Source organism: Mixophyes fleayi, chromosome 5 (genome assembly GCF_038048845.1).
Source record: "Mixophyes fleayi isolate aMixFle1 chromosome 5, aMixFle1.hap1, whole genome shotgun sequence".
NCBI lineage: Eukaryota > Metazoa > Chordata > Amphibia > Anura > Limnodynastidae > Mixophyes > Mixophyes fleayi.
The window spans coordinates 100372706-100400461 of record NC_134406.1 but is presented as its reverse complement, the minus strand read 5'-3'; the positions used below and the strand labels follow the sequence as shown (position 1 = coordinate 100400461).

At 35.9% G+C, this 27756-nt stretch overlaps 1 protein-coding gene across 5 annotated transcripts in view; it reads right to left on the bottom strand.

Annotated features, from left to right (window-relative positions):
* The window catches only part of PDE1C (phosphodiesterase 1C), a 702427-nt gene that overhangs the window by 172649 nt on the left and 502022 nt on the right, over nucleotides 1-27756 (bottom strand). For all 5 annotated transcript variants that reach the window (XM_075212604.1, XM_075212600.1, XM_075212602.1 and 2 more), the window contains 4 exons: nucleotides 19268-19381; nucleotides 17240-17422; nucleotides 11783-11849; nucleotides 7304-7420 (listed from right to left, as the gene is read on the bottom strand). In XM_075212604.1, coding sequence (XP_075068705.1) covers nucleotides 7304-7420; nucleotides 11783-11849; nucleotides 17240-17325 — 270 coding nt within the window. In that variant the 5' untranslated portion in view covers nucleotides 17326-17422; nucleotides 19268-19381. The remainder of the gene's footprint in view (nucleotides 1-7303; nucleotides 7421-11782; nucleotides 11850-17239; nucleotides 17423-19267; nucleotides 19382-27756) is intronic.

The window sequence follows — 27756 nt, the reverse complement described above, 5'->3', positions numbered from 1 at the left end:
AGAATGTAATCATTGATATTCTTAAGATTACCATGATTATATATATGTCAATGCAAGTATTTAGGATATTGATATACAAACAACTGTGAACAAATATTACGAAGAGCAACAGTGGTATAATCTTTACACTGCAATTTTGCATTATAAGCTCAGTAATTTCTATTACATTGATTATAACTATAAGATGCATCATTTATAAATGCTCTATGCAGGACACCAATATTGACATTCAAGCTAGTCTGATACATGTATATTCTAATATATGCCAATGCAAATGTTAGTAACATCAATATGCAAATAATTGCTATAAAATAATACTGAGAGTACTAATAGTACTATAGTATTTATACTGCGATTCTGCAGTAAAGCTCAGTAAGTGATATAGCACTAGTAATAATCATTACTAAAAAGATGCACTATTTATAAATGCTTCAGTTTGAATACCAATACTAATGTTAAACTTAGTCTGATACATTTCTAAACTTTAATATTCTGATCATAATGTCCGTTCCCAATAAATCCCTACCCACTGTGTACTCATTTATTTTAATCTTAGAATATTTAGCTTTTTACATACATTTTGTATGGGTATGATAATAAAAGTTATATTTGATTTTTTTTTTATATTGTTTGATGTGATAATCGTCCATAACGATCATATATACAAATTACTTGAACTGTTCTCTATTTAAGGGAATTTATTTTATTAGTTATGTAACTGACACCCAACTAAGGAAAGGGCCCCACAGATATAATGCTTTTTCTTTTTTTCAAACCAGGCTATATGTCAGATTAAAAAAATGCTGTGTATATACCATTATGCCCTATTTAGGTAATTATGTGTAACTTATGTTTCAGCAGACACTGTTACCTAGTAAAAGCAAAATATCTCCCATCAAAGTGTTGTGAATTTATTTTCTACAAGCCAAGACAACACAATGCCATTATTTGTATGGCAGCTTTCACTAAAGAAATCAATCATAGATTTATGGAACCATTAAGTAAAACTCAATTTACACTATAATAGAATTGTAATGGAAGCATTTACACTTCTGAGTCTGATTCATCAAGGAACGCAAACTGAACGCAATTTGCTTTTTTTTTTTTAAATTGGACAGAAATTGCTCGCATGTCCTCCCGTATTCAAGTACTAGCGGATCTCAAGAAATGTTTCCATTTGAATACGGTATAAGTATGCTCTGGCAGTACAGTACTTGCCATGTACAGACAGACAGAACACTGCAAGATTCACAGAATGCATACATGCAATATTAAGTCCCATCGGATCGCATAGAAAAAAATTAAATACATTAACACCTCTTGACACAGGGTCATAAATGAAAAATACATTTAAAAAAATGTGTCATTTTTCTTACATGAAATACATACTGTATATCAGGATGTGATTAATGCCTACTGTACATAAAACGCATTTTTACAGTTTCTTTTACTTGCAAACACATGTTCTGGCATGTGTACGTATCCAGCATCACCATCAGTCTGCACTTACACCTGCCATGCAGCTGGTGCAAGTGACACAGCTAAAAATCACGTACCTCAGAGATGATTAGGGTTTGAATCGGATGAATGGACTTTCGCTCGACCCTAAAACATTCTTACTGTACATTGCCTAAGTGCATACCTCCCTTCCCTCCTCTGCTCCACCCTTAAAATCATAGACTGTCGGAAGTGTCATTTACGTTTGAACGTGAATTGCATGCACCTGTGCTTACTGGCCTAAAGTCCGTTTCTGAGCCTGCACAGAGCAATTTTGCACAAAATATGGCACGCAACGGGATTTACGTCTGAAGATGAGTCAGGTCCTCTATATTAAATTTTGCTTAAAAAATAGACAAATATTTTATTAAATATTAATCAAATATATTTTATCACAATAATAGAATCTAGTATTCTACTCATAATACAATTTCACACAACTAGCTTTAGCAACCACAACATGTAAACACCACTAAATGCAATTGAACCAATATTACTCCAATACAACTAAAATAAAGAAAAAATAAACCTTACATTTAAACTAAAAAGGAAGTAATAGATTTTTATCTTGGGCTTACATAAAAAAAAACTCTACTTTGGTATCTAACTAGAAACTAACATTTTAAATTTAGATTAAATTAAGATGTTATTCTTGCAAAACATATTTCAGATAAATGTATTGTAGGTGCATATAAACCAATAATAAAACAAACACGACTGATAGTTTAATATGCTTTTACGTTTATATGAGGAATGTCTGTATGTATATTATGTCCCTTTCATGTGGGGAAAAAAAGTTAGGTGTTATCTGTTCTTTAAATCTCTTATTATAAAAAGACATTTACATTGGTGGCAAATGGAACGAAACTGGATCAAAATTAAAAAAAATACAAAACAACAATCAAAAATTTGTAAAAATATACAACTAAAAGGCACATCATATGACCATAATAATATGCTGTGACAGCTTTTGTAACTAATAAATAGTGATTAAGAAAACGGTTTTTGCAATACTGTCTTGTAATACATAGTATTAAATAAATGCCTTGTTTATTATACATATTACCATTGCTATTGATCAATCATTGGAAAAACCCTTTTTAAAATCTCTATAATGACATATAATAAGAATGATTGAGAATAAGCCAGTAAACCTATTTGTAAACTGTTGTATTCCCATCTAGGCAGTGTTGCACTTCTTCTGTTGGAATAGTGCTGTAGCTTAAGGACTGCTGAGTTGAGAGTTGCGCTGTCCAGGGTTCTGATCTGAACTACTGTAAAAGGGTTACATGGGTAGCCGGGTCATAAGAGCAGGCTACACAGATAGCCTCAATTAAGTAATTCAGTTTTTCAGAGACATAGACTGGAAGAAGGGTGGTTCATCAATATTTCTTCTAGTCAAATGAAGGATTGGACAAGTGCATCTCTCCTGCATATTCTGACCCAGATAACCAGAGTCTACAGCTGATGTAAACTATAAAGACTAATACAATTATTTGCAAAATGTGATAACTTTTAGTGACACAAAAACACATAGATGATGTTGCACACAGGTTATCAGGACCACGTTACCTAAAATTACTGTAAACCATATGTACTGCGGCATCCATGTAATATTTTTTGGGATCCAGTAAAAGGTATCACTTCTTGCAAGCAATTCAGCTTTATAGACATAAGAACATGTTCAATATTAGAAAAACTTAGTAAATTCAATGAACAAACTTTGGCCAATAGTACCAAGACTACATTCTTTTGTTTAAAATTAATTTCCTTAAATCCCTGCTCATTGAGCTTACAATCTAACTAGATAAACACCAACAGGGTAGGGGTGATGCTGTTAATGAAAAATATCATGGATGCTTTTTGCAAATGGGAGACATTTAATATCTTTATGTACTTATAGGATTATTAATGATGATGTTTAGTATACTGCAATTTATTTAAATATGAGATAGAGCTAACATTTTGTATGTTTTTATGAATACCATGCACCAGAGACAATGTAATACTAGTTCAGATGTTTAAAACATGTTAACACATTATTTTGTAATAGTTTATTTTAACAGTAAAATTGTCCAGTGTGACTTTTTTATTTTTGTTGTTTATTGGATTGCTGAAAACCAAATAACATTGTACTCCAAACTCAAATTGTATTTACTAGATATAATTTAATTTTATCTCTCTCTAGCCACAGACAAATTTAAGAAGTTGTCTCCATCTTCCCTTTGTCTGCTGACATTTTGTCTGTATCATATCATACCACATTCCCAATCACAGCAGACTCTGCTCCTTTTCAGTAGGCCACTCTTGCATTGTGAGAAATGTATCTTGCTTGGAGGACGGGGATTATGAAACAAAGACTAAAACAATGAACCTCTAGTGCATGGTAAACTCTGTAAGCCGAGCCAAAAACACCTTTGTAGGAAGCAGACAATGTTCTGCAACAAGAATACTATTATATATGGATGTCTATATATTTACATTGAAGTGCAAATGAGAAATGAAACATAAGGTTAGATTACATTAAAGTTAATTAGAGACTGTCAAAATTAAGTCACTCAAAATTCTGTACAGTATACTCAACATTTAAATATTTGTATTACTACTTGGGGAATTACCTGTATAATCTAAATTTCATATATAACTGTGTTGGACACAGGCGTCAATAATAAGTGAACATTCATAATGAAGGAACCTTAAAACACCCAGCTAAAACATCAACAATATTATTAATTTTATTAATGTATTGTAACTACTATTGTACACTTTGTATTTTTCTTATTATAAATGTGATAATGGTATAACTATGAGTAAGACCATGTTCAATAAATGAGCAAGTTTTGCTTGCACAGTGCAGAATTTGGAGATATCATGCCTACTTATGAGAGGTAGAGGTACATTTACATATATTGTATATCTGAAAGTGGATATATGTAGGAAATTTTCTCCCAAAGATTTTTGTAAATATAATAAAAATGAAATTTTACATTTTGGCATGTAGCAGCTTCACTGTGCCCATAGGCGATTTGTGTGCTGTTTGGGTTGTAATGTCCGCTCATTTTTGCTCGCAACATAAAGGTATTATAGGTGCAACCTTTCATTCTTAGCATCGGGCACATTATCATTTTAATCATTATGAAGAAAACTCCACATAAAGATCTCTGTTTCTATTGGTCAAGAGAGTGGCAACTACCGTCTAATGACAAAAAATCAAAAGCATGCATGGGTCTCAAAAACTCAAAGGTTAAATATAGCATTAGTGGAACTATAATTGGAATTGCTGCGGAGGATAGGGATCTAGGAGTCACTATTTCAGGTGACTTAAAGGCAGGTAAGCAATTTTACAAAGCAATTAGAAAAGTAAGCCAGATGCTTGGTTGCATAGGGAGAGGAATCAGTAGCACAAAGGTAAAAGTAATAATGTCACTGTATAGGTCATTGTTACGGCTTCATCTAGAATACTGTGCTCAGTTCTGGAGGCCATATCTGCAGAACGATATAAATAAAATAGAGACTGTACAAAAAAGGGCAAAATGGTGAAATGGCAAAACTTACCAGGACAGACTAAAAGAACTTAATATGTATAGTTTGGAGCAGATAAGGGAAAGGGGGGACATTATAGAAATTTTCAAATATATCAAGAGTTGTGACAAGGTACATGAGGGAAACATTCTTCAAAGGAAGATAAACACAAGCACATGCACTGAAACTGGAGGGACTTACTTCTTACTTCACAGAAAGGGTAGTGGGTAAATGGAATAGCCTCCCATCAGAGATGGTAGAGGTTAATATAGTAGAGCAATTTAAATATTCTTGAGATAGACATAAGAATATCCTCACAAAGAACTAAGAATCAAATAGGGGTTGAGATTACCATAGGTTAAAAAACTGGGCAGACTAGATGGGCCAAGCGGTTCTTATCTGCCATCAAATTCTATGTTTCTATGTTTATGTGTTTATGTTTCTTTGTTTGGAAATACATAGTTTACATTGAATGAAAGTAAAGTTTAATGTATAATAGTCTAAATCTGCAGTGAAATGTATGAGACACTATCATTAATATTCTCATCTCATAAAGCCTCAACATATTGCACAGTCATCAAATACTGAACTTTGGAATCATTTATTATATTAAGTAGAGACAAGTTGTTATGGTGCATAGAGGGATTGGAAATGCATCAGCAAACTGATAAATATATCAATATATCAATGTTGTCTATTTTTACAGGTTTCCAAACTGTGGTCGCTGTGCAGTGAACACATATCAAAGTATAGCAAGGTAAATGACAGACTAATTTCCAGGGTATATATACCCTTAAAATTATATTACCTTTGGTGCGGCAAGATTAATACATCCTTAACTCAAAATCATCCTTTCAAGTGAATTCATAAGTCTTCTTACATTATGCTAAGATATGTTTTAAAAAAATGCCTTAAAAATATTCGCAACATTAAATACAGAGCTTATCTTAGTAGTTTAGCTGTAGCTTACAGTTATTTGTAACATTCGGCAACTGACAAGTTTCCCAGTGTCTAAACAAAAATGTGTAACCCGTTTTTGAATTTTAAACAAGAGAAATAAAAGAAAATTACAGTACCAATATTCTACTCCAGCAAAACCAATAGCAACTTAAAACTAAACAAGGATGCTATAAACACGATAACAGTGTAACATTATATAAAAAACTTGTAACATCTGTAACTTTATTATAAATTTTGCACATTTGATATGGATAAGGTTTATGATAACAATTATCCTACATGCATTGTCAGAATTTATATCTAAGACAAAAAAAGTCATTAATTAGAACTGTGTGCAGTGACAGTAAATATCCCAAAGAAGCATATTTGGTGCAAAACAGGACAACATTTTCTATGGAAGTCTGCAGCAGTAGTAAATCTGTGAATTAAGGTTGACTTTAGTGGTGAATTACAAATGTAAAGAACAAATTGTTATCTTGGGTTTTGGTGGTTCAAAATCAAGGTCAACCTTTGAATCCACAGATGAAGGAGTTTGACATTTTCTGAGTGTGCATATCAACATCATCCTGCTTCCCACATTACTAAAGAAGAATACTGCTGAAAACTAAGATGAAGTTCACTAAGGTAAGTTAAAATACTGATTGCTACTTGCCTTTTGTTTGTTGCTTCCCTGCTCTGGTGGTACCCAAAAGACTAAAATGTTCCACTGCCACAATCGTTTCTCCTACTAGCGCTTGTCTGACTCAAAAGGCTGCAATTTTGGCCAATGCTCTTCTCCTATGAACAGCACATTCACGAGCATAGAAAGTTCATGGTGAAGGGAAGACGTCCACAAGACTGTTAGCATTATAATGGCTTTACTTACTATTAGAGAAGATGTTTGAAGCCTTCACGGTTTCTGTTAAATCATGGTGACACCAGACTTTATCTTACCTTTCATTTTTAGTTTTGGATGGACTTATACTTTAACATAGAAAAATATATAGCTCCACGTGATTCCTATTTTACACAAAGTTCCTTTAAATCCACATACCTTCCAAATAGGCCTTATGAATTATATTTTAGCAATACTGTGTATTTATGTTATAGTTTAGGGTAAATATACTTTAGTTTTTGTTTGCTAGCAATGCGATATTATCAGTAGCAGATACATGTCTCTTATGAATTATTTACTTTATTAAAATAACAGTTATGCAAATTACTTTGGAAGCGATCCATATAAAATGACACCATGAGTTGTGATTTATAATATCACTGAATATCTAATCTAAATTAAATAGTTTGTTATTATGGATTCAGTGAAAATATATTTGAAGCTACTCACCTTGAAGCGGTTAATCAAATCATAACGTGTGAGTAATTCATAAAAGATGAATTTAAGTGCATGATCGCCACTAGAATCATTTAGTGCAAACACATCAAAGGACCACTTGTCAACATTCTGCAAGAGAGCAACATGTACAATAATTATTTCTACACTTTCATCACATATACTTTATATAACATACATATTAAACACATTGCTGATTTATAGAGTGCAGTAAATGTCTCAAACAAGTCAATCCTCTCAGCATCCACCTTACTCTTACTAACATCTAACAACATAGGACCTCATTTAGAGTCGGACGCAAAGTCAGTTTTAGGTGCATCGACCAAAAAAACACTATCACGCATGTGCAGCAAGCACCAAATCCGCCTGCTTCTTTGAAGCAATTAACACTTGCAACAGCTTGCGGCTCAGTACAAGGAAAATGGCGTAACGCGGAATTGTGAAGGTGTGATCCCATAAATAAATCCCAGACGCAGAAAGGCGCAGACACAACACACATCAAAAAAGGGCTAAAACTGCAGGAATTAGGTGGGACAAGTAGTTAGCTAGCTGCACGAACTGCTCGCAACTCGGTAGGGTATTATGAGTGGGATGCAACTGTGGTTGCATGCTACTCATAATACCCTACCAAGCTGCGGCACACTCCCACTCCCACACGTCTTTAGAAGCACATTGCGTCCGACTCTAAATGAGCTCCATAATGTATAAATTGGTTGCAAATATATGTGTATAGCCTGAAAAATGTAATTTTGGATAATTAGTGCTTTATAATGTATTTAATAAAATGGCAATAAACAAATAAATTAATACCATTATAGGCTTTAGTGTCCACATTTTAATTTTTCAAATGTTTCAAATTTTACACCTTTTTATAATATTTTAATGGGAGAAAGTTGTAGAATCCTCCTTTTATCTGAAGGAACAGGACTACTGCTTCCATATCTGAAAAAGTTGTAACAACATCTGGCCATAAAACACACAGCATATAGAAACTGCACCATCTGAAGGATTATCTGCACAGCTTCTACAGCAGGAACGAGAGAACATATTTTACTAAGTGTAATAATGCCCGGTGCAGCATAATTACAATGATAAGATACTTTTATAGTATCCTTCTTCAATGGGACTTTGATAAGAAAACTGAACATTTTTAGCCACTAAGGCCTCTACAGGAAGCTCACAGTTCCACTTCTCCATTGATATGTTAAATTGAATAAATATGAAAACTCACTACAACAAAATAAGTTATGTTTTAGATAACATAAATGTTATATCTTGAACAGAACACAGATGCTTAAAGGGAGTGAGATCACTGAAGGCTGATTTCTTCAAGGAAGAAAAAAAAATTGACTGTAACCCCACTGGTCTAATTGATGCCGCTAAAGCTACCATTTTTTATCTACATCAAGGAAAATATTACCTAAGAGTAGGCTGGCTGTGAGCCAGAAGTTTAAACCAACACTATTTTACCCAGGTAAAAAGCCATTATTCAGTAGGATTGTTATTATGGCTCTGTGATAGGGAATTTGCAAGGAACTAGTAATGCTTTCCCAGTTCCAATGAGCATAGCTAAAAGTCCAGATACAAGTTAGAGATAATGTTGTGCAGGAGATTGCCAAACTGCTATGCACAGATTAGTTAAGGAAACAGTCTTGTTATATAGAGAGAATATCTTTCTAGCATCCTAGGCTTGACTATTTATTATTAAATGCAGGTGTTATGACAGATCTTCAAAACAGGAATTTATGACCCTATAGAAACTTAGAGTAGATGGCCTGAGAATGGAAGGAAAATACTGTGGGGGTTGGAGTATGGCCTGATGGGAGGTTATTCATTTGGGTTGCATTATGCTGCACTATTATGTGGGGAAGCTTATAATGATCTTGAAATAACTGAATAGATGTGTTTCTTTGTGTAGGATGTGGAAAGGCCATTACTCATTCGCATACACAAGTAACAACAATGAGTTGAGATGACCAAGAAGAACCATTCTTGCAAAATTTGACAAGAATACAAGATGTGAATGGCCCCATTTTATTGGAACTGAAGCAGAAATTAGACAGGTGGCTGGAGTCCCAAGACATTAACAGATATCTGGATAAATAAAAGTTACTGAAGGATTTTCATGGGTTTTGGAAGTTACTTGTCCATGGGGAGGGAGGTATTTATCATCAAATATTTTATTGTAAAGAAAACTATATGCTCTATATAGTTTATGGTAAAATGCATTTTGCAAAAAAAAACTTAGTAGCAGTTATGATCATGGAATTAGGTTATTTGCATCTTGCATTTCTAAATGTGTTTGTATCTTGCATATCTAAATGAGGAACTATTGAGGCGTATGCTGCCTGTTTTAAAGAGCTTTACGGCAATAGTCAGGTCAGATCAGTCCATGCTTAGAGAATCTGTGCAGCCAGCTGTTTCAGTATTTGGTTCTCATCTGTTTTAAACTGGTAGCAGGCCAGGCATTGTGAGGCTCGGCAACATTGTGATCGTTGAAGAACAAAATTATTAAACCATTATTACTGGCTCTATAGTTAACAAATGGTGCAGAAGTAATACAGTAGAACAGATACTCAAGAGATGCAACTTCAGGGAACAGCGGCTCTATATATTTACAGGGTCCTTACTTTCACTGTATATACTTTCGTTATTGTGTTATTTTAAGTGTCATTACTTACATAATTATTTTAAAATAAAAAAATTAAAAAGTAATTACTTATACTACTAATTATTACATTCTCATATTCTGGAAATAATCTTTGATACCTAGGAAATTAATAAAAGGGAAAATTTAAGTTCATTTTTTAAAAGGTTTCAATTTTCTTTTAAAAATCCTAATTTTGATGGAATTATTGAAAATTTTAGATATTATTTATGTTAATTTGTCTACACATATATGTTAGTTTTGAAAACTAAAGTTTATGGAGATAAAAGGAGCATGATTTCTTTTTGAGATTACTGTTTTAAAATATCATTCCGTCCCCAATATGTTGCTAGCACAGTACTGAATATACTGTTATACATTGTCTACTCATGTTTGGCTGAAGAGGTTAAAAGTGATTTTTCCTGTAATTGATGTGTAATTAAGCAGCAGTCTATGGCCTCTAGCTTACCCTAATTCATTCCTGACTACAAATGATTGTGTATGTTCAGTCCATATGAACTCATGCATAGCTAACTCTCATTGTTCCAATTGTGCATTAAAGATTTAAATCTCTAAATTGGAAGTTTTGCTTTATGCTCAATAACTGTCAGGGGTTATGGTCCAATTGCCAGTAGTCACTTCAATAAACGGAAGAAAAATGTTACGATTTCTTATATGTCTGTGCATGACTCACTGCTGACAAATGACTTTTCGGAAAGCGGCTCAGGCATTATGATAGCTGTCATAAACGTTTCAGAAAGAATAATTGCACGCTCTCAGATCAGACGCTGATATTTAACCTAAGCATTTAAAAACTAGTATAACTTTAAGTACAAGAAACTGACAGTCTTAAATATTGGGACAATGGACTGTGGACCAAGTAAGGTACACTGGGTATAGGTGCTATAGAGCCCCAATACTTAGACAGAGGATGTGATATTTATATATGCCTATGGGAAGCCAGGCATCCACTTCTGAAAACCAGAAGGAAAAAGTAAATGAAAGCTGCTGAATAGTGATAACGGCCTGCACACCGGCATGACCACTGAGCGCCTCCTCCTGCAGTCACTGTAAGGAGTACAAAATGTAATTGAGAAAGCCAGGGGTAAATTTGAAATGTAGTAAATATATTTTAGACATGATCCTCCACCTTATGTATCAAGTGTTGCCCTCAACTCTTAGATTGTAAGCTCATTTGGGCAGGGCCATCGTTACCTTCTGCCTCCTGTCAATGTATGTAATTTGTTTGTGCCATAATCCCCTCAATGTACACCACTGACTAATATGTCAGCACTATAAATAAAACATAATAATAAGTGATCCAGACACCGTGGCTCTCAGTAAAGGCTGATGACAACAGGGGTCATTTACTCAGGGTGTTATGTGCTGTATAAGGTAACCATTTTTTTTTACATTGGAACCAAGATAATCTTTTTAACTAGTGTTTTCATAAATAGCATTTTCTATATTTACAAGGTTGTGCCAAGAATTAGTACGTGCACCAGTTTGATCATTGTGAAAGTAGGTGTAGAGGAGAAACGGTAAGTCTTTGCTGTAACTGATGAGTTTCAAACTTAATTGATAGGAAAAAAGCAAAATCAATGTATTTAGTAAAATATGCAGCAGAGCACATACAAGCAGTAAAATAATATCATCTGAAGGAGGAAAGTCACTAAGCATGTGCTCTAAAGACCCAAGTGATTTTTCAGAGTCTGTCAAAGATATATGTATTTTTTGTGAGCAGCAGCAAGCTCACTGTATACAGCAATCTTCAACAAATAAAGTGTCTACAATGTATAATCAAGAATACAATTTGAAAAGGTTACCTTTAAAACAGCAATGACAGCAGGAGGGTAACTGAGTCCAACCATGTTTGACGTTCTTCTGTACATTCTAATAAAGTAAATAATTCAAAACATTATCTATATTTGATATAATTAGAAAGCCTAAAGCACATATTAATGGCAGTAGTGATTTCTTTGGAATATAAAATAAATAATAAAAATAATATTGAAATAGCAGTAATACACCACAATGAATCACATGTACTATACATAATATTTTTATTATTATTATTATTATTATTTATTTATATATATAGCGCCACTAATTCCGCAGCGCTGTACAGAGAACTCACTCACATCAGTCCCTGCCCCATTGGGGCTTACAGTCTGAATTCCCCAACATGCACACACAGTAGACACAGACAGACAGACAGACTAGGGTCAATTTTGTTAGCAGCCAATTAACCTACTAGTATGTTTTTTTTTGGAGTAATATAATGTAAATAATATATATTAATATATGTAACATTCCTGTACATAATACATGATTAGACAATGAGTTGTGCTGTCATTTCTTATAATCAGTGAAGTATTATGGCATTATTCCAGTGTTCATTAGTGAATATATTGTATAAAAAGGGATAATGCACCCCACTACTATTAATTATTATGCATGTTATAAGTCATTTTGGTGTTCTGTCCTGCATAAAGGTACTAGGCCTACAGTATTATGCTTTTATATGGTCCTAGATCTCATTGACTTTTAATTTCTATATAATTTATAGCGCATTATCCCATATATCATTTTAATCTTATATGAAATCAGTCATAAGTGAACCTAGGACTAAATCACATAAGAAGACCCTCATTACCATTTGCAAAGCATGGTTAACTTACAACTGTATCCCAATCGTAGAGTTTATCAACTTTTCACACAAGCAGTGGCGCACGCAGGGGGGGTTTCTGGTTCTCCAGAAACCCCTCCCCTCCGCGAACCAACAGTACTGTACAGCAGCCGCGGCGCTGTCAAAGAAGCGTCCGCGGCAGTGCTGTATTGTAGTATAATACAGCACTGCCGTGGATGCTGCTTGACAGCGCCGCGTCTACTGTAGAATTCAGACTCACCGACATGGAGCTGCTGCTCCCTCTCGCAATATTTATTTATTTTTTTCAGGGGGGGGGAAACCCCCCCTTCTAAATCCTGCGTTCGCCCCTGTCAAGGGCGCTATAATCATATTCCATTTCACTTTCGAAGGTGAACTCTATGCCCCACCGATTACCTATCATAACACAATTTGTCATATGGCTTTGGTCTGCCCCCTTCTACCTATGTCATTCTGATTCCTTGTGTGCCGGTAGTCTTCTGACCACCTGTGATCTGCGAACCCAGGTACTTACTTCCTTTTCTGTAGGAAGTAGGATATAGCATTTTTCCACTGCAACAGCTTGCCTTTCTGTCACTTCAATTTATATTAGTTATGTGTGCTTTTTGCCCCTCCAGTATATCCTCTGTACATATTCTCATCTATTCAATGGTGTCTGTATAGATTCTTCTAACACTTAGCCTGCCATTATTTTCTTGAAGCATGCACCCTCGGAAGCACATACCACTATATCATCCTTGCAGGATTATGTATATGTATATGCAACATGTACTGTAGATGTTGATACATGGCTACCCAGCTTGGAAGGTTTATCACTTATTTTTCAAACCCTGTTTAGTTTCATTTCCATTTCAATCATACACCTGACTAAGCTTACACCTATTAAGTCAGTTAGCAGTTAACATACTCAGCATCTGTTGTGCAACGGTCTTTCAATATATGGAAATTACAGTTTTTACTCCATATTTGAAATTTTGGCTTAAGTAGCAAGATCACTAGCAAATTGCACCACTGCAAACGTCAGAATTTCTCTTACCTGAATTTTTTTTCTTCTTGTAGAACATCCACATATTAGTACAAAATCCCTGCAGATGTATTTGGCCTCATAACAGTCATTGCCAGAAACACAAGCAGTGATTAACAAGTACTATCTTAAAAACTGATAATACTCATTAAATTGTAAAGAACATACATGTATTTTCCCTCTTTTCATTTATAAAATGAAAGCTGTGTGAGATTAAAAAGATTAGACTGTTCATGTCACTGATTTACACCGTAATTATTGTTTATGATGTCAGTTTGGGCATAAAAAATTGTGCTGGCATAGAACATTCGGTTATAAGTTGTCTTTGAACAAGAGTTTAGTCAATGTTTATTTCTGTTTTATGTCTGCTACATTTGAATTCAACAGCCTATTAGAAGCCTATTTTCTATCCAGTATGTCCACTTTCAAATTATGGGCTTCCTGATTTCAAACTCAAAACTCCTAAAAATTCTGGGTCAAAAACTCAAAATTCCTGGTAAAATTCAAAAATCAAAGTATGGAGTTAAATCACGGGGCTACATACATAAAATTATAAGGTTAACATGAAAGCTTGCAAAAATAACTTTCCCATTAATTTTTCTTTCTTTTTTTAGTCTACAATTAAACTTGATTGGCACCACTGCACTGTCCATTTTAAGTTATTTTGTACTTGACATTACATAGCCTTTTGTGTTGATCAGTGGTAAGAATCCCTGAATAAATAATTCCTATGAATACCATCCATTTTATATAGATAGTTAGATAGATAGATAGTTAGATAGATAGATAGATAGATGAAGATTTATATATAGTTTTGATGTAAAATGGAGCTTAGATGGAGGGTAGCTGGAAAAAAGATAAAATCAAAAAAATGATGTGACCAATGAATGCTTATAGGAATGGGGGAAATATATACATATACACACACACACACATATATATCTATAATATAAATGTCTAGTGGCGTGTGTTAGTCTGTCTGTGTGTGTGTGGAAAAAATAAAACCAAGCTGCAGCGCCACCTGCTGGGCGGAGTTATACACTGACCTACTAAATTCTTAGTGTGTGTGAAAAAAAAAATTCAGAAAGGGCTGAAATTTGGTATACTAAGATGTTTTTAATTTGTTAATTGTTAAAAGTGTTTATGAAGATTTTAAAAATATATATATATATATATATATTTCTTGAAGGAGAAGTGACAGTTGGGAGTGGTTGGTGGTTGCCGGGGGTGAGAGTGGGGAGTGGTTGGTGGTTGAGGCCTGGGCTATGGCCCAAATGCATGACAAGAACCTTTTTAACACCTTAAGTAGCTTGATTTGACTAGAATGCATGAGTATCATGCATGGGTTACTTTGTATATATATATATATATGTATATATATATATATATATACTGTTTGTGATTTCCCAATGTGTTTGAACATATAGGGGCATATTCAATTAGGTCTGGCAATCACGATTACACACGGTTGCCCATATAAAGTGCCAATACGGTACCGAAACATCATGGATTTCCTTTCGCAATCCCTATGGGGTGCGCGTGGAAATCCGCAGTGTTGAGCTAACGGGAAGTGTGCAGCCGCACGTAATCACGATCGCCGGACCTAATTAAATATATGCCCCATAGGCTCTTATGAAGAGCAAACGTTTAAGAAATAATGGTTTGAAATTTGCTGTTCCTAGCACTATTGTATTCTGTTAGCTAAGCAATGTCTTTTTCTTAATTCAATAAGTCTTTAACAGTAAAACCATAACCTTTGGTCAAATCCTACAAAACAGCCTATACATAAAGATTGAAGGGAGCCTAGTGATATTTTTTTTTTATACAACTGTTCAAAGTTAATATGTTTGATAAGAAAATAAACTGCTGTGGGGTTTTCATGTGTATGCTTTCTGATTTCCTGTTCTTCAGTAGGATTTCTTCCCCTAAGGCAATGATAAGATCACTAAAGCAATGGCTGCATAAAAACGAAGCAGTAAACATTATCATCTAGCCCGAAAAGAGCATTAAGCATTCTGGAAAGTTTTATTCTCCCAATGATACAACCATTTCAAATATATTTTGTAGGATTGCTAGATAAAGTTTATGAAAGGTAAACTCAACCTATACAACTTGCTCCTAGTAGCTGCTTTTCCTCCAAGCAGTCCTGATCATAGGGTGCCAAAGATTCCGGAGATTCTAACCCATCTGGTGCTACGACAGCTAGATATTTACCCAGGAAGTCTGACAGTTTAGAGAAGAAGCAGTCCCAGGACACTGAAAAATTGACAGCTTGATTAGGCTGTCCAATCAAGCTTCACTGACAACTTTTCAATCAAAAATGTATACTTAAATAACACTAAGGGGTATATTTACTAAGCTGCGGGTTTGAAAAAGTGGGGATGTTGCCTATAGCAACCAATCAGATTCTAGCTTTCATTTATTTAGTACCTTCTACAAAATGAAAGCTAGAATCTGATTGGTTGCTATAGGCAACATCTCCACTTTTTCAAACCCGCAGCTTAGTACATCTAGCCCCAAATCTTTGTTTTAACTCACCGTTTAAAAAACAAAAACAAACCCAGTGTAGTACAATTATTCAAACAAGCCAATGTTGTAAGTCATATCGGTGGACATAGATATTATTATTGAAGCACACAAAGAAATGCTACCAATAACAAATATGTTTGTACTACTTTTTAATTTTGACCAATTTTCCATCAAAATTCACAGTATATGAGTGGAGATGAAAATGTAGCAAAATATTCAAAACCAGTAGTGATGTTTTAAGATTGTGGGCTTGAGTTATTAAGGAATGTAAGCCAAAAAAATCAAGTAAATGTTCACTAGGACAAACCATGTTACAATGCAAGGGGTGCAAATTAGTTTATTATTTTGCACATAAGTTAAATACTGTCTGTTTTTTCATCTAGCACAGAAATGCTTGATAGCTTTATGCTTACACTGAAATTTAAAATTGATCTAGGACATGCCCTATCCCAACTATAAATCTGTCCTCTCATTTTAAATTTACCTCTGCCTCCAATGCAACATGGTTTTGCCCAGGTGCAAAGTTACACCTTTTTATGCTCTGCTCTCCTTAATAACTCAGGCCCAGTGTCTGATTTAAATATTGGGCAACACTCAAACTAAAGATTAAGACATAAAATATTGTGTTGGTATAAGTGGTATTTCACTTGGCCACATTTCTATTATAGTACAGATTCATTGTGAACCTTGAGTAATGAAACAAAAAATATGCTTCTATGTAACATATGGGTACTGAAAGTCCGAAATGTCTCTATTTCACCAAATTCAAATTATTTGCATCTGCTAAGATTTCTTACAGAGCAGTGACCTGCTCGGGCCTCTTACATATAGTCAGCCCGCCACCAAGACCAATATACTGCTTAAAGCATCTAATGTGTTTTCTGTTCACACTTAAACTAAATCCTGGGTAAATTCTGGGAACTCATTTGTTGATCCTGAGACCACATATGCTGTTGCTGTGAGATATGTCAGGTGTCTACATTGTGTGATGTCACTTTTGAGCCAGATAGGAAGGATTCTTATATAAAACAGTACTTGATATGACTTTAAATCTTTCCTTACCTTTCAACAAATATCCCAGCCTGCACTGCATGGACAATGCTTCTAAACCGTGGTTTCTCCTCTGTTCTTTTTAACATCAGCCCCATTTGGCGCGTGAAGGTGGAGGCAAGCCAGTCCCGCACTTCTGATGGAACCGAGTCTGACTGAATATCACTGAGTTCATCTTCCGTGTCCAGTAAACGTCTGGAGAACACAAAACATTTAGTTAGATATGTCCATTGACACACTGTATGCTTATGTAGGACACATTTTTACTACACTACACAAAATTACTAATACAAAATATGGCTAAAATGCTACTTCTAGACTGACCTGGGCAGCTTAGGTAACTAATCAGTAAGGGGAACAATGGTGTAAAATATACAACTATGTTTAAAGGACTTCTCAAGTTTATTGCAATTTAAAGCATAATAAAAACTTTATCAGGATGGATGGAAACACTTAAATGGCTAGTGATGTTCCATAAATACAGCAATCGCGCTTTAAAAACCCACCTTTTTCTTAAAGCCTTCCAGTCTCCCACTTAACTTCCTACCTTATCTTCTGCCTCTCCCCTTCATTCCCCTTCCCTTTATCTGCCTCTGTTCCTCCCTCTCTCCCCTGCGTCTCTGTGTCTGTCTACCCCACCCCTTAGATTTTACGCTCCTTTGAGCAGGGCCATCTCTCCTCCTGTTTCCTCCACTTCTAACTCTGCTCTCCAGCTACTTTGCCCTCCTCCTCGAGGACCCTCCACTCCCTGTCCCCTCTCGCTCCCTCCTCTCCCCTCTGGGGTTCTCCCTGTTATCCACGCCCTCCCTCTTGGGCTCCGTCGTATGCGGATCTTCCCTCTCCCCTCCCCTGCCCTCTCTAGCTGTGCTTTGAGCTTACTGAGTTATTGTGCTTACTGTTTACTGTACTGTGCTGTCTCACCTCGTATTGTAATTCGTTTGTCCCTGTACGACGCTACGGACACCTAGTGGCGCCCTACAAATAAAAATTAATAATAATAATAATAATCTGTTGGTAACTACAATGGACATGTCTGCAATGGATCTCCCACCACAGCTTATCTGCTCTCCCCTCCAGTTACCATCGCAAAATGTTTCTGCAAATGCGTGACCTTAGGTTGCACATGCGCTAAGTCACTTTGCGATATTGACCAGAGAGGTAGACAGACAACAGAAGTATTAAGTTAATAGAAGTCATCACTAGGACAGCCTCATTTCTAATGCACTGTTCCGGAATGATTTTTTAATAAATGCTTAGCAAAAATCATTGCAATGATGGACAAACCCCCGTTATTTATTAAAAGGGCCCCTTAAAGTTGTTCCTAGCAAACTAATACTCTTATTCCAAATGGTTGGAGTTAATTATTTTATATTTTAGACCTTTATTATAGTAAGCTATATCTTCGGTTGAGCTTTATAGAGCCAAAGGGGTAGCAGATGCGTGCTATTATTCAGGCAGTTGCTGCACTAAAGCGTGAACTCAAATTATCCTTGGTACACATCCTTGGTACACATCCTTGGTACACAGGGAATTTTCACAACACTAGAAAACTAAGTGTAGATTTACTAAAGCAAAATAATAAAATAAATCATACATTTTTCAATTTGACTATTATGTATTATTATGAAAAAAAAAAAAAAAATGGCTTTGCAATAATACATTTTATTTGCAGCATACCTGGTTCCAGAATTCTGAAAGGCAGTTTCTGTTGTCCAATCTTACATATTTATAAATATGTTTACGAAATCTAAAGCCAGGTCTGCTGTGTATAAAGAGTTTATAGCAAAGAACATTTGATAGTTTGATTTATGTATTATTTTCCTAAATGTGATATAAAATATTGACAAAATGAAAAAAATATTTTGCTGAAATAATTAAATCTATTGTATAGTTTTTTTTTATTTTGTGATAAAACTTCCTTTTAAAAAGTATATAACAATAACATTGTTTCATGTAAGAAGAAGCTGCTCAATATAAAGTTAACCTCAATTACACTCTGACTTAATATGCAATATATAAGAACTTATGATCCACCCTCACCTTGTTTCATCAATATAAACTGACTCAAGCACAGTGGCTGCATATTCAAGATTCTTTTTCAGGTCCACTACTGAAGCTTCTCCTCTTTCCAGCTGTTTTACCAGACATCGTAACCTGCAGGTCAAATAAAATATGTTAGAATTAGTATAGATATAAAAGCATATAAGATTATAATTATTAAATATATGTTACATCTACGTTCATTCAATGGCATATCTTCATTTATAAACTGCTTTAACTCTTTTTCTGAGGAATACAAATGAATTAGTGGAATAATTAAACTATTCTGTTTTAAGTCAAATTAAATGATCATTTGTTGGAAGTGAACATTATGTTGAATTAACATTCAGAATAATGTTGTAGCCTTTCATACATTACATTAAAGGCTGTTTTGTTTGTTAAAGCTGCATTACCACCTAATCATAAAATGTTACTCACATATTCCTTGCCCTTTCTGGAGCTCCAGGGTCTTCCCCATGCACCCATATTTCCAGGGGTTCCTCTGTTTGTGTAATACAGACCCAACAATATTTTTATTTTCACCAACTTTAATATGGTGGAGGCTGGTGAATTGGAGGGCCAATCAGAAGCCGCAATCTCAAGATACCTCACGAGGATGGGAATGTAAATACAGTTGCATTGCGTATTTAACATTTGATAATTAGGTGGTAATGCGGATTTAAATAACACAAGTATTATAAACAATATACCAGGAACAATGTAATAAAACAGTTTTAATGCATTTAATGCACCAACTATTTTCAATAATACTTAAATCAGACAAATTATGGATGTCCGTGTGCACATTTATGGGTCTCTGTATTCACAACTGTTCCATATATATTTAAGAATATATATATTTATTAATATGTAAGATTGATGTTGCTCTACATATCCCAAGCCATTGATCACTTTAAATAATATTTTATATTAATTTGCTTTAACAGTGCTGAAACAAGTCATGTTGCTTGAACTCTATGTAAGCCTCTTTCCTATAACAGTTTATGGGCAAATCTATATCCACAGTTAGTTGTTCTGAAAGGACATGTCATGGGGAAAGGAGGTTAACACCAGAGGTCGCCAGGACAATTAAACATGAAGTTTATTTAATTGTATTTGTGTTTTGAGCTGTAGTGTATCCAACGATCATATTTTGGCAAAAGCCAGGGGCCATTTCTCCCTTCTTATCTTGCTGGACCTCTCAGAGGTCTTTGACGCCGTGGACCATCCCTTCCTGCCTCACACCCTCCACTCCATTGGCTTCTCCGACACCATCCCTTCTTGGATTACCTCCTACCTAACACACCACTCCTTCTCTGTTTCCACCTTTGGTTCCTCTTCCCCCTTCCACACTTTCAATTTGGGATCCACAGGGCTCTGTTCTTAGCCCTTTACTCTTTTGGGTGTACACCTCCTCCTTTGGTGAACTCATCAGCTCCTTCGGCCTTTAGTACCACCTCTATGCAGACGACACTCAACTCTACCTTTCATCTCCTGATCTCTCTCCCTTCCTCCTCTCTTAGGTGTCCACCTGCCTCTCTGCCATCTCCCGCTGGATGTGCTCTAGATTTCTTAAACTCAACATTGCAAAACAAAACTCATTGTCTTCCCTTCATCTAGAATCCCCTCTCCCTCCAATCTCTCTATCAATGTTGACAATTCCATTATCTCATCTGTTCCCTAACTCCGCTGACTGGGTGTCATCCTTGACTCCTCTCTCTCCTTTGCCCACAACATTCATACTCTTGTCAAATCCTGCCGCTACCAGTTACGTAACATTGCTCACATGCGTCCCTTCCTCTCCTAGCATGCCACCAAATCTCTCATCCACTCTCTGATCATCTCTTGTTTGGACTACTGTTACTTTTTCCACACTGGCCTCACCTACTTTCATCTCGATCCTCTTTGATCTATACTCAATTTCGCTGCTAGAGTTATCTTCCTTTCTCACTGCTCTACATCTGTTTCCATCCTCTACCAAGGCCTACACTGGCTCCCCTTTCCCTACAGAATCCTTTTTAAGCTCATTACTCTCACAAACAAGGCCCTCGTCAACTCCTCTGCTCCCTACATCTCCAACCTCATCTCTCTTCACAATCCATCCTACCCACTGCGATCGGCCAAAGATTGTCGCCTCTCCTCCCCTCTGAAAACCTCATCACACTCACGCATTCAAGACTTCTCCCGCACTACCTCCTCCATTGGAACAATCTCCCTTGTTCTATCAGAATCTGTGCTGTTTCAAATGGTCATTAAAAACCCACCTATTCTTAAAAGTCTATCAGTCATCCACTTACCTACCCACCTTGTCGGTTACCTTTTCCTCTCATCCCTTCTTCTCCCTTCATCCATCTGCTTCCATGTGACCCTGCCCCATTTCACTCATTGCATAAGCTCCTTTGAGCAGGGCCCTCTCTCCTCCTGTTTTCTCCACTTGCAAATTTGCTCTCCAGCTACTCTGCCCATCTCCTTCTTGAGCATTCTGCCCACTGACTCCAGTCTTGCTTTTCTCTGTCTTACCTTTTCAGTGGATCTTAACCTGTTAGCTGCCCCTAGACTCTTGGGCAGAGGTTTCCAGCTCACCCTCACCCTCACCCTTACAGACTTTCTTATTCGTTGAGTTATAGTGTTACTTGTTTATTGTACCGTACTGTTCTACCTTGTACTGTCCTAGTGTTTGCACACTGTACGTCACTGCGGACATTTTGTGCGTCAAATAAATAAAAATTCATAATTATAATAATAATCATTACAAGTTATACAGTGTGTATTTACTGCACTGCAAAGTAATTAATTAACTTTCCTATGTAAGTCATATATGTTCTCCTCTAAATACATTATTTACTTATGTCCCCTCAATATATTACCATTTTAGTAAATGTTAACCTTGCTCCACTTCAGTCACTTGAAGTAGGGCAGTATCAAAGTTACTAAGTCACTATCAATAGAAAACTTTATGAGTGTGGCCAATATGGGCAAACACGGAGTTTCAAATTGCCTCTGAAAGCAACATCATCACAAGAACTGTTCGTCTAGAGCTTCATAGATTAGGTTTCTATGGCTGAGCACACAAGGCTCAGATCACCATGAGCAATGCCAAACTTCGACCGGAGTGATATAAAGCACAGCACCATTGAATTCTGGAGTAGCGGAAATGTGTTCACTGGAGTGACAACTCACGCTCACGCAGATTGTTCACTGTTCAGTGATGAACAATTAATTTTAGTGGAAGTTATACACATTGTTTTTAATATGTAAGTTATGGATCTGAATAAATATTGTCAATATTCCACATTCTGCTCATTTTATGACCCCATACATTGAATGACTGTTGTGGAGTACATGCGAGAATACAGATACATGCTGCTGGCGTCTTTGACTGAATGAATGAAGTCAGTTGGTGTGTCTACCTCAACAACCATTAGAGGAGCAGCTTAGCCTGATTATATGTAAGTGGCTACTTTTCCTAGTTTGGGTGCAGTTATTACATACTGATTTGATTTTTCTGTCATCTTTTATGTGGGCTCCTATGAGCTCATACTTTGGATAACTGTTGTACACTTATGCAGTAATACAGACATGTGCAGCCGGCATCTTTGACTAATGAATGAAGTCAGCTGATGCTTCCACCACAATGACCATTAGTGAGGCAGCTTAGCCTGTATACATGTAAGTGACTAATATTTCGTAGTTTGGGTGCAGTTACTACATATTGATTTGATTCTTCTCTTATTATTTCAAGTGGTCTCAGATGGCGAACATCGGAGGAGACCCATAGGACCTAGGTGCCAATCTCTAATTACCCCAAATGGAGTAAAACTTAGATATTACCAGAAGAGACATGTTCAGTTCATTCCATAACCTGTATTGTGGCAATTTGAATATTAGGAGTAAAAAAATATCAGTAAGAAACACTGACCTATTGTGGATTATTTTGTGAATGACTCATTTTGCATGAACAAGTCTAGACTTGTATTGGTATGAACCTTACTGTGCACTAAGTATTTTTGTTGTACTGCCAACTGTAAAGTCTGGTGGAAGAATATAATGGTCTGGGGCTGTATTTCATGATTTGGCCTGGTCCCCAATGATGGGACATCTTAAGGCTACAGCATACAGTGGCATTTTAGACAATGACATTGTATGTTTCCAAGATTGTGGCAATGGTTTAGAGTAGGCCCTTTCCTGTTTCAATATGACAATACCAGGCCTTATCGCCCAATATCAGTGCCCAACCTCACTAATCCCCTAGTTGCTGAATGGATGTGAATCCCTGCAGCCATGTTCCAAAATATTGTGGAAAGTCATCCCAGAAGACTGGAGGTTGTTAAAGCAGCAATGGGGGGACTAACTCCATTTCATGGTCAAGGTTTTGTAATGAGATGTTCGCCAACACATAAAGATGTGATATGCGGGTGAAAGACCAAATTTTTTAATATAATTTTCAACTGCAAAAAAACATTTACATTTGCTTACATGTAAATTTGTTCCAGTACTTCACTTAAACCTGCACTATCACCTACAGAAAGGATTTTACTAACGTGCCCCATCCCTGAGCCAGAGCCCTGGGAGCTGCTGCATCCGGCTCTTCTTACAGCCTCTGTTGAAAACACTGGTGATGGTACCATAACAAGATGAGGCTTGTGATTGGTTCTCAACATCACACACCCAACACGGCCACCAAGTTGGTGAACTAAATTTATGTGCCGGCAGAGCCCTGGGAAAAGCAGCTGCAATTTCAATATCTAAAATATTCTGTACATGTTTTCAAGCTTACAGCATGTGAAAACTGCTTAGTTATTATGTCAGTAAACATAATGTTTACCCCAATACTAATTGCTCACTGCCTTATATCACAGTGTTACTCAGACGTCTTTTAGCATCCGTGTGTCATTTAATCTCCAAAATTCTAATTTTCCTTTATGAACCATAAAGATAAAATGCATTTGTTCAGTGTTAACCTGATATTCTGGGAAGTTTTGTAAAAACGTGAATTATTTCCTCCCCTCTCTATTATAAAGAATTGATGGACGTCAAAAAAGTTGATTCTGCAGACATCTGAGGGTTTTTAACATCACTGGCCCTGCTCCTGTGTATTATTATTATTATCTTTTATTTATAAAGCATTGATATATTATGTATCAACTAATCCAAGCTATGTGTTTCTCCAAAGCAAGACTGTCAAGATGTCAGTCACTCTGCCTGCTCTTTCACAGAAGCACTTCCTTACTTATATGGCAACCTGCAGCACATGAGTGAAAGAGAGCAGGGTGGGCATATCTAACTATAAATACTCTAGTTATTTTATGTGAATTATTTGGCTCAAAAATATACAAACCTTTAATAATATATTTATTTCAGAGACTTTAATTGTTTTTTTAATACATGTACCAGTCTAGTTATATTGTATATGGGGAATATACAATAAATTATTCACACTAATTAGCTCACTAAATGAAATAAAAGTAAGTATTTCTAGCCTTCCATTCTCACTGTAAAATAAAGTGCAACTTTTCAACTTGGTCAATTGCAGACTTACTTACCGCAAGCATTAAAGATTACTCACTATTGACAGACAATACAGTGAGGGCTCAGTTTTCCTGTAGATTGCACTCCTGACAACAATACCATTACTTATAATGGCTTCTGTAAAAGATGGCTGCAGTTTGCAAAAGAAATTATTTCTTTTAAACTTTAGTGGAATTGATAGCACAAACTGCAGTTCCACAGTTTTATTAATTAGTGTAATCACTGGCCATGCCTTGTGCTTATACTTACGCTACTTTAGAGTTAGAAACTTACGTGAAAGTATTGTTTTTATACTGAGTGCCTAAAAAATTGTACTAGTTAATGGAAGTGAGATTCAGGAGTTCACTCTAGAAATTTGACAGTTCTTAGGACAGATTTATATTTACTAGTCATCTCTGATCTCCAAAGCAGATGCTATACCTATTGTTATATCAATGGTGTGTTGAGGTATATGAGTTATTGATAAAGTCTAGAAAAAACAATCCAATTGTTGTTTTTGTTCTGTGACTTAAGTTAATGCTTCCTTGCATCTGGCTCTGATAAATGCTTCCATTTGTGAAATGCTGGAAGAAGGAGATAAGAAGAACCCTATTCTGAGATGATAAAGACAAACAGAGTCAATAAAGCAAGTGTCACCTTTAGGGCAATTGTTTCATGTTGGTCTCGCAGGGAATAGCAAGAGTCTGAAACACAATCTACAGCTCTTAAAAAACAATGAAAACTGTTCCTCTGAATTATAAACTAGCTCCAGTGGTATTTTACCTATTAAATTCAGCATCACATACAGTCACTTACAGCCAGATAAACTATAACAAAGAGTTGTTTGACCTATGTATTTTTTATAAACAACATAGTCATTATTGTAAAAAATGTACATAATTTCTCTTTCCAAAAAAATTGAAAGCCACACTAATTTACAAGGTGCACATAAAGTTAAGGGACTTTACTCCCAGGCTGTAAGAAAGGCTGATCTCATCTCAGGCAGAGCAGTTCTATTGGAAGCTGAGCCCCAACCTGTTTCCTGTTCCTCTTCTGTCTCCAGCTTCCTCCCTCAACCACTGTATTAGCAGTGTGATTAGAATAGGCCCAGTGGAGGGAGAATTCTGATATAGGGACTGCAGGTTGGTGTTATTTGCTGCTTTACTTTCTCCTGCAATCAAGGATTTAGGAATGCAAGGCTAGAAAAGGAAACGGAGTAGGAGCTCTTAGGAGAGTGAATGGTGGCAACAACAGGGTAAAGAACTGCATTTTTAATCAGACTGTTGCTTTTGCAGTGTAGAATATTTGGAGGATTATTTACGTTAATAGCATGATTACACTACACACACACACACACACACATCAATCCAGATGTTTTTGGATGAAAATTTTGTGCGTAGGCAATCGGATTGGTGATCAATTTTGCCATCATCATTCGATGATAATGTACTTGACAACTCTCCCGGAATGTCTGGGAGACTCTCGAAATTCTGGTAGGTCTAAAGGACTCCCGGGAGAGCAGGCAAATATCCCGCAAACGACATCTTGCTGTCAAAATGACGCGATTCACCGCGCCCCACCCGTCCTGCCCTCCAACCACGCCCCCCTGCCTGGGAACTCCCGGAAAGAAGTTTAAAGAGGTTGGCAAGTATGGATAATGAATTGAATGCCACCACAAAATTGTTGATTTTTAAACAATTTGACCAAACGTGATGGTATTGAATGCTTGTTTTGGTACACCTGTAGTTAACATTATTTGAGAGTTAAAAACTCATGATCATTCCCTTTAACCTTGATCCTGAGAATGGACATTTCATGACATGTGGCATAACTTTATCTAGCTCTGAACGCCTATTTGCCAAAATGTACCTTCTGACTTTGCTAATACGCCTTGTTTGTTTTTCCCTACAAAAGCTTGTTGTTTAATTTAAGCAAATCATCTCTCTTCACACCTATTATTGTTTATAATTGTATCATCTAAGTAAATGAAAACTGCATCATTGGTGCCCATGAGGATTATGGAAAAAATTATTCTAAAAAAAGCTTTCATGTGACAGGAGATTGTTACAGCAATGATTGATTCTAGTTTTTAAAATACTATTTCATAAGCAGCAGGCATCTGCAGGAGTCAATATCCCCAGCATGAACATAGCTTCATACAAATATAACTCACATTTTTTTTCCGTTATTCATTTAGTTTTTGCTGGCCAGACTGGAATGATTAATATCACAACATGCCTCGTATTTTTAATGATCAAAGTATTGAAACGTTATTAACCAAGGAAAAACTCATGTCTGGTATTCTGAAGGTGAATGTATACACCACAAAGGAGAACTAAACCAAAGAAAATAATTTAGGCTTTGAGCCGGAGTGCCAGGGGCATTTGAAAATGAACACAGTGCTGGGAATTTTTTGTACTTCAATGCTCATGTTTTTTAAAAATACTGCTATTTAACAGAAATGTGCGTGCAAGTATCCCATACTGAATCAAGATCCTCTCTCTTTATGTTCTCCATGTTTGTGCTTTTCATACAGATGCCACAAGCATTATTCAAGAAGTGCCAGTAGGATATGAAGAAGCCAGAATAACGTGACTAGAGACTAATGCTTTTCTAGAACAAACAATGGATCATAGTTATGTACTCTATCTAGATTTGCTTTTTTTTTTACTTTTTACAATTAGTTTTATAAATGTCTGAATTATATTAAAAACAAAACAAAGAGATTTTAAAAAAAAAATACTATATGCCTAGTGAATAACTTGGTATCTCTGGTGAAATGGCAGGTAAGCCCATCGCATTCAAACTAAGGGGCAGATTTCCTAAAGTGCAATTTGCTCAAATGGCAGGTTTTCATGCACTTTGTGTGTGCTTTGTAAACCATGCATTTTACTAAAGGTCAAACCACACATCAAAGGGCATGCATCACAGCCGCCTGATTTTTACAAATGGGAAGCATATAGATCAAAGATCAAGCGATG